Source organism: Pyxicephalus adspersus, chromosome 5 (genome assembly GCF_032062135.1).
Source record: "Pyxicephalus adspersus chromosome 5, UCB_Pads_2.0, whole genome shotgun sequence".
Taxonomy (NCBI): domain Eukaryota; kingdom Metazoa; phylum Chordata; class Amphibia; order Anura; family Pyxicephalidae; genus Pyxicephalus; species Pyxicephalus adspersus.
In genome coordinates, this window is record NC_092862.1 from 17047069 (window position 1) to 17061606 (window position 14538).

Genomic DNA, 14538 nt, shown 5'->3' on the forward strand with positions numbered 1-14538 from the left:
GATATTTAAAGTCTAGTTTGGGGAAGGAAAACAACAAAATAGTCTTTGTAAATGAAACATTCCAAGTATATAAAATACAATGCTGGAAATCCAGCTATACAGCCACCTTTCTCTAGTTGGCTACCATAGTAAAATGGAAAGCTTTCATGGCTTCTCCCACTTTCCAAGACTGAAGAGTACATTGCTTGTGTTTAGGCTTGCACTGGAAGTGATATGCAGTACCTGTAAGTACCTTTTTTTCTACAAACATACATACTAGACTTTAGTACTTTATAGTAAAGGCCTTTTGGTTCCCTTTCTCCCAACTATAAGTCTTTTAGTCATCTTATTAAAGTTCCTCCCACTGCAACTTCTTGTACATCAAAAGGTCTTCATAGTCTGAAAAAGTTGTATGTAGATAGAACAAATGATGAAAAAAAATATATAGACTTTGGACTAGACCGGCCCAGGTAGTTGGCAGGACCAGTTTCTCTTCTGTAAATTGTTGTAAATTACAATGACAGGAGGTGCCACTACCAGCTGCCTTGCCCACCAGCAATACTACCTGATGGGGCAGGTAAGAGTTTTTACAGTTTCTCCTTCGGTCATAGCAGGGCGCAGTGGTCAGACCACCATCATCCTTATTAGAGACACTAAAGTAACCATAATCAAAGAAAAGTAAGGAACCGTGACCGGGTTCTACAGCAATGAATAAAAGGCATTGATAAGTTATTTGGTAATAAACTGTTGTGAAAAGACAGATTTGATTTCTAAATAAAATTCAAACCTCAGCTTGTAAAATTATCTTTAAATTTTACTACTCTTTTAAAAGTAGGAGCAAGCCGAATAGGACACCATTCTAGAGTTGCCCCAACTCTCTGGAATGGTCTTACTCATTCTTTTCTGCTTACTCCTACTTTCTGCTAATTTAAAGGAGCACTCAAAACCAATTTTTATAAACTTGCCGACCCATCTTCCTCTTTCTCCTAAAACCCTCACTACTTGCCACCTTTACAAATCCACCCTTGTGTGTGCTACTTCCCTCACCTCTTAGATTGTAAGCTCTTCTGGGCATGGTCTCCTCTTTTGTCTGTATCTGTCTGTCATTTGCAACCCCTCTTTAATGAACAGCTCTGGGTAATATGTTGGCACTATATAAATACTATTTATTATTTTTATTTATGATAATATTCATGTAGGCTGCATCTTTGCTATAGCCCAGCCGTTTTCAATGTACAGTTAGCCTTAAACCATACTTTTTGTATGGCACCAAACAGTATTGTAAAATTAGGAACTATTGAATTTTAAATTTGTAGAAGTGATGGCCTGTATAAATCATAGGTTTTAGGACGATATTCTGAACTTCTTTAAACTAAAAATCTTTAAACGGTTAGGAATATAGGGTTTCGGTTTTATTTTAGACCACCTCATCAATCGCTAACAAACCTAATTGTGCAAAGATAACACTTATGGTTTAAATGAATGGACTCTTTTCTCAATCTGATCAGCTATAATGACACAAAAGCTGTAAAACATTGAAAGTTAAAAGATATACAGTCATTTTAGTGATTTGACTTAGAAATGTCAATTTTAGACAACAGATTGAACCATGGTTTACAACTACTGCTTCAGTAGTTATCTTTTAAAGTTAAACTCCATCTTTTTAGCTTGAGAAAAAAATCATTGATGCTTCCAATGACCTTTATTTTTTATATATTTGTTTATATTTTTTTTTCCAATGGCCATATTTTTTTATATATACCTCATACATAGTGCATTTACACCTTTTTATCACTATTTAATTTTTCCCTACATTATTTTTTTTTCAAACTATCCCTGATTCGGTTAGCGCAGTCAGCTCTGGATATTATATAGTCTCTATGCTTTTCTTGCATCACTTTCTCCCCTTTGCTGTTTGCTGTGAACCGCACCAGTTTCCAGCCTCTACTGGGGACTTGGAGTCTTGTTCACCCATTACAAATAGTAACATTTAGAAAAGCACCTTGAAATGGGAAAAAGTTATTTAAATCTTTAGGAGGTAAGAGCTTTAAGTGAGTTACAGGTAGACAATCTAAAAAAAAGCTTTAGGACATTAAATATTTATATTCATACATTATTAGACAACTGCACAAAAAGCAAAATAATTAGCATCTAAGTGGGTCGTTAATTGTACAAATTGGTTTGGTCACATTACATGATTTCATGGCTGCTTGGGCTTCTAAACTATTAACCTAATGAAAAGATCTAAGTCGTCTTGAAAGCACTAACATGCTCAATGGGTCCTGCCTGATGAATCAGGTTGACAGTAATCCCTAATACTATTTCATTAAGCAACCATTACTAAACTCTAGAAGGACCAACTTCCAAAATTTGGGTCATTAGAAAATCAAGCCGTTAATGTATCTTTCAAGTATTTTTCTCGGTATTAGCACCTAGGAGAAAAAAAAAAGCATTGCAATGTGTGCTAAAGGATATGTAGAGCTGATAAAACATACCGAAAGGTAAATGCATTAACCAACATTCCGTTTTTTGCTTTCTAAATTTGCTACTCACGTTAGAAATATTTAAAGGAAAAAAAAGTTTAAAATAAACATTTTATAAAATTTTGAAAGTGAAACCTTTTTAAGCAATTTGTTTTTTGTATGTTAATATATGAATACTAAACTAAACTAAACTCAGCTATTACCCAAAATTCACAAACACCTAGGTCATATATGTAGCAGGTAGTATGTTGACTATGTGGACAGGGCCTTGGGTGTCAAAGTAGTAGCATTTTTCTTGCTGGGAATGAAAATGAATATATGCAAGGTTCCCAGTGGCTGTCACACCGCAGCCCTGGTTAATAAGGGACCAGGGTCCGTACATTTGACAGCAGTCGGCAGTAAGCGTTATTGGTACCACTCACTGTTGGCCTTATTCAATGTCTATGGGGCTGCTTTGAAGAGGGAGTCTATGGTAAGAGGACTGGCATGGGGAAGCCTTAATCACACCGCAATCCCATGGTCAGTGTGAACATAGGTTTGGAAATTAGAAGACGGGTCAACGATATAGGGTTGGGAGGGGAGTGCAAAGACAACTGTTGTCAACCCAAACAAGAAGTAAGGAGCTCACTTTTTTGGCAGATCAGCAGGTATTTCTTGTGCTTCTACTTTTTCTATACATTTAAGTGCTACTATTTAGTAACCCAATATACCCTCCCCCCAAGCTTTAATAAAAAAAATAATTATCAAAAAATACACTTCATTATATGCACAGGCGGTGAAAAAGACAGAAAACAAACCTGGTTGCATATCTTCTATATCTATCTATCTATATCTTAACCCCACTTATTAGTCCTCATTTACCCAGTCATCACACTTTCATGTGGCTATATAACTACTGTAGACCCTTGATCATACTTGAGTTTAGATCCCTTGATGCAATCATGAAGAAGGCAGCAAACCCAATTTTATATCATATAGCCAGCATGGTGGCTCAGGGGTTAGCACTTGGGCCTTTGCAGTGCTGGGTCCTAGGTTCAAATCCCAGCCAGGACCCTATCTGCGTGGAGTTTGCAGGTTCTCCCTGTGTCGTGTGGGTTTCCTCCGAGTACTCTGGTGTCCTCCGACATACCAAAAACATGCAGTTAGGTTAATTGGCTTCCCCATAAATTGACCTTAGACTACATTAATGACATATGACTATAGTAGGGACATTAGATTGTCAGTTAGTGACATGACTATGGACTTTGTACAATGCTGTATAATATGATATAATTAATATACAAATACTGTGTGATATTAATATCAAGAGCCAGTCGGTTTCTACTTAGTACAGTATAACCAATTCTAGACTTTGCTTTCTAAAGACTCTGCTTTTTGTTAATGAGTTCAGTTTCAGCTTGAGAGTGATGAGAAACCAAATTTACAAGATGACCTCCAGAAATGCTTCATATAGCTGGTAGAATTACTTCCTTCTCAGAAAAAAAATAGACTGGAACTGTAAACCAGGATATGCCTGAAACCAGTTGGGCTGCTCTTTGATCTTCTATTTTTAAAAGATTATTCCTCCTAAAAATAGCATTTTAGCTCTAGCTAGAGTTTGAAGGTAAACTCACACTCTTTAAATAATACATATATATATATATATATATGTTATTTGACTATATTTTTTGATGTTCTGGTTCTGCATTTTTTTCTATTTTAATATTATTATAATATTTATTGGTTGTGGTTATGCTGTGAGCACACTGGAGGCTGAAGTCATTGCATTGAATCAGGCATGCCCCGTGGGGTGTGTGTGCTTAAGGCAAACGTCAGTCAGGATTCCCTGGGGTGTGACAATGGCCTCTGCATCGCTGTACAGAGAAGTGATAATGTGCATCACAGTTGGCACCTTCCTTGTCACGGTGGTGGAGGCGGTGCCCAGCACGGGAGGGGGAGAGAACTGGAGAGAGACGAAGAGAGCTGATTACGGCGGATGGAGAGCGCAGGACATTGGCGGCTACCGGCACCAGCGGGATTAGGCAGGAACAGACTACTGGCTAGGCCGTTTCTGGCCTAAAGGCTGGAGTTTGCGGACCCCTGCTCTAGAGCAAAGGTTATCAGCCAGGGTTCCTGAGAGGTTGCTGGGGTTCCTTGTGCAATGAGCAATTTCTTACTGTCCAGTCAGACCAAAGATTTTTTTTTATCCGTAAGGGTGGCAGCCTTCCTACTGACCACCACACTAATGTACTGTGAGTTGTGAATTTAGGAATTACCGAAGGGGTTCCCTGAAGACCTGAAAGTTATTTGAAAGGGTTCCTCCATGTTAATAGGGGTAACACTGCTCCAAAGGAACCCAGCAGAAATATTAGCCATACCTGTAAAAAAGGAAATAAATACTTAACTCTCTTGCCTTGTTTGCTAAAGTCTGTTGGGAAACCAACACTTCCAGCTGTGTTGTTTCTCATGGTTCCCTGAAGTTCTGACTGGTTTCTCCCACTGCCTCTTGTACATGAGAAAGCAGTGAAGTGAGATTATAGGGATCATCAGGGAGAGGAACCAGCAGGAGCTTTATTCTTTGCCTTACAAGTATTGGCTTGCTTGGTTGAAGATTTTTCAGCATTTTGTGGGATCATATGAATGAATAGCAATAGAAATTGTTACTGTATTTTTTTCTGAAGCCAATCTTTCGTTTCAAGAAACAGTTAATATCTCTTTGGCATTGTCCCCAATGGTGGTGGAACAAAGAATTATTAGAAATTGAGACTGTGAATTATGTTTAACATAATTTCTTTATATTTGTTATATTTGTTTTACATCTGCAGTGGTTTTAATTATATGTGTTTGTATGTTTTTCCTTTTGTTGATTTGCCTAATTGTTAGGGGATCTGGATCATTTTTGTATTCTATTACTATAACCTGTTTTTTATATTCTTTAAAGTTGTGACTTGCCCCAGCATCAATTCTTTCACCTTGGAACATGGAAGGTGGCGCATTGTCAATGGATCCCACTATGAATACAAAACAAAAGTTGTTTTCAGCTGTGATCCTGGGTATTTCCGTTTGGGACCCGCATCTATTCAGTGCCTTGCCAATGGAACATGGAGTTGGAGAAACGAGCGACCTTACTGCCAAAGTATGTATGGAAGAATAATGAATTCAGATACACATACAAGGAACATCAAGCGCGGCCACAAAACAAATATTCACAGCTGTGCTGAGTCATTTAAAATACATTTATGTATTAAAGGCATTCATGAGCAGCAATACAACAAAACAACATTTTATTAGAATAATTAGAGATAAATGTTTTGTGCTGACTTTGAGCTTTCCAAATATTTATTGTAGTGCTTTTACATTTTACAATGCTGTCTTTGAATCAGTCAAGCTCATTTGGAATTCTATTGCTAACCTTCGTTGACCTTGGAAAGCCCTTAGAAAGAGCTTTAGATCATTCAACTGTAACATCTAAACAGCCAACACAAGAATCTGCAAAGCTGTAAAAAAAGCGATATACAGTGCATAGTTTACCCAAGTTACAATTCCTTATATACTTTTTATGTTTAACATTTGCATGCAACATCACATTTTACTAATATCTGTTGCAAAAGTATACAATGCAGAATTATTGTTACTAGTATGTATTAGTATACCCAATGTTACCAAAATGAATTAATATGCCCTATTATGTGTAAAATGCCATTTCTTACCAATCGGCCAGGATTCCAAGACTCAGTCTGGCAATATAGTCCTGAAGCCCTGGCTTATTTTGAGATCACTGTGTGATCACCTTGTGTCAACTTTTGGATGCTATAGTAAAAAAAAAAAAGGGATGATACGCATATTTATCCCAACTTGACAGTACTTTCAGATGCAGATTTGTTGGAACCTATGTTTTTTACTGAATAGTTGCAGAAGAAGAAAAAATTGTTTCACTTGACTTTGACTTTGTGGGTCTTCTTTTTAACCATTAGGATTATTTTAATAACAATTGGGAGATCATTTCATAGTTTTATACATAATGTTGTGTATAGAGGGTTTAAAAACAGTGGAAACCATATTAAAATAAAAACATTTAAGAATGGTATGTCTGTATATTGTTCAGTTTAAAAGCAAACCCATTAAGATCCAGAGCAAATAAACAGGTTTGCTTATAATTCCTCTTTCTGTTAGCACATTTTTCCTGTTTTTCACTACTTTGCACTTCTTTCACATGCTGGAATTGTGAAAAGGAAGCATGTACTAGCTTTGAGATACTTTATTCTTTCACAAGTTTTCACCTTTACCTTTTGTCACCCCCATATGACAAAACTGAACCAATCATATGTGCTGTCATATGGAAGGAAAGGGAGTGTGGCACATGTGCTTTAATATCCTGACGTACCAGGTATGTCCTTTGCAGCTCAATGGGGCAGCAGGGGAGTAAATGAACAGAATGAGGAATAAGCTGTTGGTGAATTGTGAGTTAAAATGGTCATGGTGTACTTCTGTTGGTGAAAAGAAACAGGTTTGTTTGAAATTACTAGTTTACAAAGTATAATTACACAATCGAAGCCATGAATACCAAAGCCCGTATTGAAAAGCTTGTTTGACTTTTTGTTTATATTAGTCCAAACCAATGCAGTAAGATTTTTTGTTTTTGTTTTAGTCACATCCTGTGGAGATCTCCCTGTACCACACAATGGGAAAAAAATTGGAACTCAGACAACATTTGGCTCCACAGCAATATTTACATGTGACACAGGTTACATGCTGGTTGGTTCAGTTGTGCGGGAGTGCTTATCTTCTGGACTGTGGAGTGGGACAGAGACAAGATGCTTAGGTAATATATTTTTTATTTTCACGTTATTTGTTCTTACCTAACTCTCTAATGACCTACAACCCCCTTGGTTTAGCCGAAAGCGCAATGTGTTGATAGACCTTTTTGTCTTTCTTTCCTCATACAAGTTAATGGGAATTCAAAAGCAGCTTGAAGGAGACGCATGCATCTTCAAGAGATGATGGAAAAGATTGAGGAATAAGTTCAACTGCAAATCATAAAAAGTTAATTTGCTGGTCACATACTTCTGTCAGTGCAAGCTGATAGATATTTATTTAGTATTATTGTAAATTGATCTCAAAGGCAGACTGACCAAAGCCCTAAAGCTGGACAAACATGGTGGTATAATCTAACTGTTATTTAGTAGAAGTTATTTTAGCACCTGTTCCTATCTGGTTGGATATAACTTGGCTGTTTTGGTGGCCTTTCACACACCATGGCTGATCGTAATTATAAAAAGGATCATATTTTTGTTTTTGTATCGTAGCAGACACACTGGTTTTCCAATGATTATTTCAGTAATTATGTGGTGAATTCCCTCAAAATGATTTCTGGCTATCTTAGCTATTTATTATTATTATTATTATTATTAGCCAGTATTTTTATAGCACCGACATATTACGCAGCACTTTACAAAGTCCTTATCGTCATATTACTAACTGTCTCTCAAAATGGCTCACAATCCAATGTCCCTACCATAGTCCTAAATCATTAACCTAATCTAACGACAATTTTTTTGAGGGAAAGCTGATTTATCCTACTGCATGTTTTTTGAGATGTGGGAGAAAACTGTAATACTTAGAGAAAAACCCATGCAGACGTGGGGAGAACATACAAACAGGGTGCAAACCTAGGACCTAGTGCTGCAAAGGCTAGAGTGCTAACCACAGAGGGAACTGTGCTGCCCACATATAAAGTGGAGTGCTTGTTCGAGAATTGTGTTCCAATGGTTTTGTATTAAATTTTAGCCAGAAACCCTCCAATTTTAACTTAACCTGAACCTCACATATACTATTACCAAATCCTCAGTTATTAAAACTAGAGAAAGACCTTAAACCTGGAAGGTTTTTTTTTTTAATCATTTGATATTTTTTGGCAAATGTTTTCAATAATGAACCAAATGCTTTCCAGGTTTACTAGACCACCTAGATTTCCCTAAGATAGTCTAACTCGTCCAGTCTTGGAGAGCATTATAAATCAGGCGGAATGAGTTTGCATAAAGCAAATGTAAACTACAAAACAATACAAAATTCGTCTTACAATGAAATATTTGTATAAATATAAAATATATTATTTGTACAACATACCAAAACTAGTACATTTATTAGTAGCTGTCCTTTATTCTGGTATATCAATCAGTAGGCATTCGGTGTACACTGAATAACAGGAATTCCATAATATAAAACAGGTACCCATTCACATAATTTGAGTTGAATATCCATTACCCATTTAACTACATTGAGTAGCAAACAGTGAACTTAGATGACATTTTATGCATTATCCTCAGTATTGAGTTCACTTGTAAGCATCACAAATCATGATGCAAAGACATATTTAGTCGACGGTAATGTGGCAGTGGGCTTTGCTTTTACATCAGCTTCTTCCCACTCCTTCCTACACCAATGCTTATGTACATAATAGCAAAAAAAAAAAAAAAGGAAAAAAAAAACTAAAAATACCTGGTCCTTTTTTATTTACATGCATTGAATGTTCTATTTGACATATATCAGGGATAACCTTATCGTATTAGCCTAAACTTGATGTTTAAACATTGTTTGGAGTACTTTTTATATGTAAACATAGTGATTTTCAATGTGAAATTTTTCAATGATCATTAAACCTTCTACTGTTTTCCTCAAGAATAAATGTGTTTGTTTTTGTAAAGAATAAGTACCAAATACTGGCTATATACATTAACCTTTGACCTGTTTTTTCATGTTGTAGCTGGTCACTGTGGGACACCAGAATTAATAGTCAATGGTCAAGTTATTGGAGAGAATTATGGGTATCGGGATACAGTTGTTTACCAATGCAATCCTGGTTTTCGTCTGATTGGGTCATCCGTGCGGATTTGCCAACAAGATCATAACTGGTCAGGGCAGCTGCCTTCTTGTGTGCGTAAGTAGACTTCCGGGTAATCTATGTGCAATGTATTAATACCTCAATATAATAAACACATTTTATACAACATAAAATTATTATGTAGAATAGCTACCATGTAATTTAGAAAAAGTACAGAATTTCTTGTAGGTCACCTTACTCTGTCTTCATTCATTATTTCTATACAGCTGGTTGTTATAAATGTCAAATTGAGATTACCATCTAATATCATCTTACTATATTAGTGTCAGATAAAGGATAGGAATGCTCCTACTCTCCACAAACACAGAGTTAAGGTTGTTGGGGAAAAGTTTTTCATAATTTATGTTTTGGAAAGATTTTTGTTTTCTTTTACATTTTATGCATTGTCTTAGCCTAAGCTTTTGCATATTAATTAAATCATTATGCATAATGATCCTTGCTACTATATCGAAAGATGTTGTTGGATGTTATTGGATCACTGGTAAAAATGTAAACATGTCTGTCTGATCACTAAAGGATCATCAATATATAGTACCATATAGTTGTTTTACACACTTGACAGTACTTAGATCTAGTACTTAAATCTTTGATAGTCCAAATCCCACATAACCAAAACACAACTGCACTATTTCCTCCCACCCTGGCCACTTATTTAGCCATGTAGCACTGAAAGGGTTTCTGCTGGTTTTTCCTGCCTACTCAAGTAAATTCACTTTATCACTGGCCACTTACATCCAGATACAAAGAATCTTTAGTTGGGGTTTAAAGCCAAAGCTAACTGGTGGAAGAGAATTTAGTTTGACAAGCTGTAAGCATTGGAAGAATCTACAACAGTACAAAACAAGTAAGTAGGAAGCTTGGGTGAGGTTTGTGCATTTAAGCCTAAAGCAGGACTAAACCCAGTGTACCATTCCCCTTTACTCCCTGTTCCGGCACTGGGCACTGCCATCTTCTTCCTTCTTCACTTCCTCCTTCACTTCCTCCTTGTGACCTTTGGTAATTTCGATTGGCCAGGCTGAGATGACGTAACTCCCACGGGGGCAAGCAGGATTTCATTCAGTTGTGGCATACACAGGGGAAGCTGGGATTGCTAGGTATCCTGACAATTCCATAGACTGATCGGGCAAGTAAGAGGTATCATTGCAGAAAGGGAGAATCCATTGCTGCAATAATGACTTGCCTGATCAAACTTTTTTTAAAAGTTGAACTTTAGTTCCATGTTAGGTTCATTAAAATGTAATGACAACAGTGAAAAATCCACCAATACAAAATATTTAGACTGATTCACTCCTGTGTGTAATTTTTCACAACAAACATAAAATTTACAAAAATTTAGCAAACAATCAGAACCCAGAAAAGGTTTAAAGAAATGTTCCATATGCAAATTAAATAGGAGAATACACAAAAAGATTTAGTAATTTTAGGGTTTATAGGTAAAATCAATACAAATTCCAATAAATCACTATTGGGTGCCCAATGCATGGCAAAAGTACGAAAATCTATACATATGCATTTTTTAATTGGTGTCAGGGAAGTTGTATGAATATCTTTCAATGCATAAAATCACTTCTGAAATTTGCTTAGATATAAATAGATTTTAATGGAAAAGATACCTGCAAAGGACACAGAGTGACTACAATTCAATGTAAATTACATGGTAAATTTGATGCAGCATGAAACATATTTGCAGTCTTACTGTGAGCATCAGGGACACATTTTTCTGTCCTAATTTATCCTTGATGTATATATCTTGGCTTTGCCAGATCATAAAAAATGACAACTGCATAATAATTCAGCTGTGACCTCTATATTAAGGGAATTTGTAGCTCTGTTGCTTTAGAGTTACATGTGGAGCTTGAAGAACTGCCTGCAATATCCTGTAAAAAAAATCCCATTTTATGCAATCATTTAAAAATTTAACTCTAAATTATAGAAAGTGCAACCCCACTGTTATTACATGAGATTATATGATATAATCTAATACAAAATATTATAATACAGTATTATCTATTACATTAACTTGTATAACATTATATTCTAATATTTTATTATAATAGATTTTATCTTGTTATATTTTATGATTTCATTAGGACACCAAAGTTTAATCTTGGTATAAAATCATCAGTTGTGCAGATAATCAGTTTTTCATTTTATTTGGACTTCTCCTGAGATATTTCGCTACTACGCTACAACAGCTGTCTCATGAAAGTATTCATGAGGACAGATTCTAAGAAGGCCATTCACCCAATAAATCTGCACTGACACTGATCACTGTCAGCCAAAAAAACTGCTCAAATGCCATTTTTTTCTAGTATACAAAAATACGTAAGCACAGGAATTTGGAAAAAAAATTCATGCAAATATTGAGATGGGATTAAAATGACTAATAAAATATTTTAATACAATTTCAATTAAAATAAATGGAAATTTAGTTGTCATAAGCTGGTATAGTAAAGCATCATGTAATAAACTGTGCTCACACAATTAGGAATTCTCACTTAACAGGAGTAATTACCAAATAATAGTAGTGAGAATATGTAATTATCTGCATGTGAAAATACATTCATAATAAATTATTTTTTCATATATTATGTAATAGAAAAAGCATTTTATATATTCTGTTCATAACTTTGTGTTATTGTAAAAAAAAAATGTCCCCTGTTACTTATGCAATATCAGGGACTTTCCTGATGTTCGAGACCAAAATCTGTAAAATGTTCACAAGATCAGTCCTAAGCACACAGGTTGCCATTACCATGATTGTCCATCTAATCCTTTTGATTTTGAATATCGAGTTTTAATTAATTAGAAGTTCTGTCTTCACCAGCTGCATTCTAGGTCAGTGACTCAGAAATTGTCCAGGCCCATTGATTAGTATGACAACCAGGCATAGCAAAAGGTCAATTTACAATAAAACCTATAATGTTCCTTTTATGACTGTTTTTTTTTTTTCTTTAAGTGAACCTGTACTTTGCCAGTGCAAAAATAAAAAACCTATGGGTTCACTTTAATCCGTGCAAATTGGCACAGATGGCAATGCGATGGGAAGACAGAGTGTAGCTTTGTGTAAGGAATGGTTGGAACTGAACTTACATAGGGCTTCTATGCCTACTGAAGATATCATACGCTCTCTCAGTATTTATTTATATATATATATATATATCTATCTAGATATATATATATATATCTATCTATCTATCTATCTATCTATCTATCTCTCTCTCTCTCTCTATCTATCTATCTATCTATCTATCTATCTGTCTATCTATCTATCTATCTATCTATCTATCTATCTATCTATCCATCTTTCTATCCATATATCTATCCTGTTAGGTCCCTATATAAATATATAATTAATAATAATAAATAAATATATATGTGATGATTAGGCTTTCACTTTTCCTCTTCCATTAAGTGCCCAAATATTAACAGGTGAAATCTTTATTTACCAGCATAAAACTTCAGCTTTTTTTTCTTTTCAAAGCTCTTACTGTATGTAATTTTAGAAAACCCCGCTTGATTTATTTAGTTTTTACATTTAAATAACCAGTGCATAAGTATATAATTTTCCCGTACACCATATTCACCTTTATACCAGTCCTATGACAGTAAAGCCTGAATATTTTAATCTTGAATTGTCATTTCCCTCTAAATAAACATTCTAAATCCCATTTAATCACATTCAATCACTCGACAGTTTCTATGTTATACTGAAGAGAGAAAAGGGTATTAGACCATAGGGAACAACATGTTACCTTATTGATAATCTTTAAACAAGAATGAATCTCTGTCAAACAAGACTTTCCAAATCTGCAGGTTAGGAATAAGAATAGAGCAAGGAAAATAATTGCTCTAGGGTCATTGCTAACAGCAGCAAAGGTGAATCTAGTGTTTTTCAACATCCAATTATAGAAAACCACACAGTAACTGCTATGCTGAACAGCCAGGAAATCGGTAATAGCTATCTGCAACTGTGACATGTTACACATTTTAAAAGGAGACTGTGCTTCTTGGACGTGAACCTTTAAATAGAACATTGAATCGTGGCAAACAATGTAGCTATAAGGGAGCAGGGATTTTTTCCTTCTTGCATTTTTTCCCAATGTTTATTTAAATTTAAGGTTGATAAAAACTGCAGATGCTTGATTAATCAATCCATTAAAATTTTAAAGATAAATTTAAAGGTGGATAATTTAGGGTCCTATTATGTTTGTCCTGATATCTGCCTTTAATAATTTGCTCCGACTGGAAGAAAAGAAGTGGGATCTCAATCAAAGTTTCCTGCAATGCATATGTGGTGGGTTAGTTAGTCAGTGTGTTGCAGCTCCCTAGATATTCAGCTAGCTGCGTAGGGTTCTTGACTAGGGATGAGCGAGAATGCCTCTGGCCACCAACATTTCGGCAAAATTTTGCAAAACCATCGGAAATCACTATAGGAGGATTATCACGCCTGCATTCATAAGTACAGCTGTGGGAATCCTCCTGTCAGTGAGCGATCCCATTCTGACCTGTAGTGCCCGGGGATCTTTTACTGAGAGGCGGAGTAATGAGGCTTCCATTTATGAATGATTGTGGCAGTGGAAAAAATCAGAGGATTTTTCCCACGCTGCATTCATTCATGAGCAGCCAACTGTGAGACTCTCACTGTGTTCCTGAAGAGAGAAACACTATTCAGGAACACATAGTACAGGACTGCAACAGCAATCAGAGGAGCGGAGTTGCTCCGCTCCCCTGAATGCTGTTGCCGCGCTCCCCTGAATGCTGTTGCCGCCCTGTAGTATGTGTTCTTGGATAGAGTTTCTCTCTCCAGGAACACAGGACTCCTGTGCTCTTGGATAGAGAAACTCCATCCAAGAACACATACAACTAGTAAAGGGCTGCAAGAGCAATCAGGGGAGCGGAGTGGGTCCCAAAATTTCAGTCTCGCTGGCCGAATTTACAAAGGCCGTTCTCACCTACATGTTTGGTAAGCCGAGAACTACCCAATTCGCCGCGAGACTGAATTTAAAAAATTTGCTTGCTCATCCTTATTCTTGACCAACCTTTGCTGGTGATACAGAGGGGCTCCAAATTTTGGTTGTGCTATCTATCCAGCAAAGCTGCCTAACTCACAAACCATGCTGCCTATCAATCAGAAACCCAACTTTTTAATTTTGTTATATATGGGTAAATAGGTGTTTTCTGAGCAAATAAAAA

The 14538-nt window shown here is 36.0% G+C and overlaps 1 protein-coding gene across 1 annotated transcript in view; it reads left to right on the top strand.

Moving 5' to 3' along the window:
* Positions 1-14538, top strand: part of CSMD3 (CUB and Sushi multiple domains 3) — a 297101-nt gene that overhangs the window by 229752 nt on the left and 52811 nt on the right. The window contains exons 43-45 of the mRNA XM_072413237.1: positions 5383-5577; positions 7090-7263; positions 9205-9378. Coding sequence (XP_072269338.1) covers positions 5383-5577; positions 7090-7263; positions 9205-9378 — 543 coding nt within the window. The remainder of the gene's footprint in view (positions 1-5382; positions 5578-7089; positions 7264-9204; positions 9379-14538) is intronic.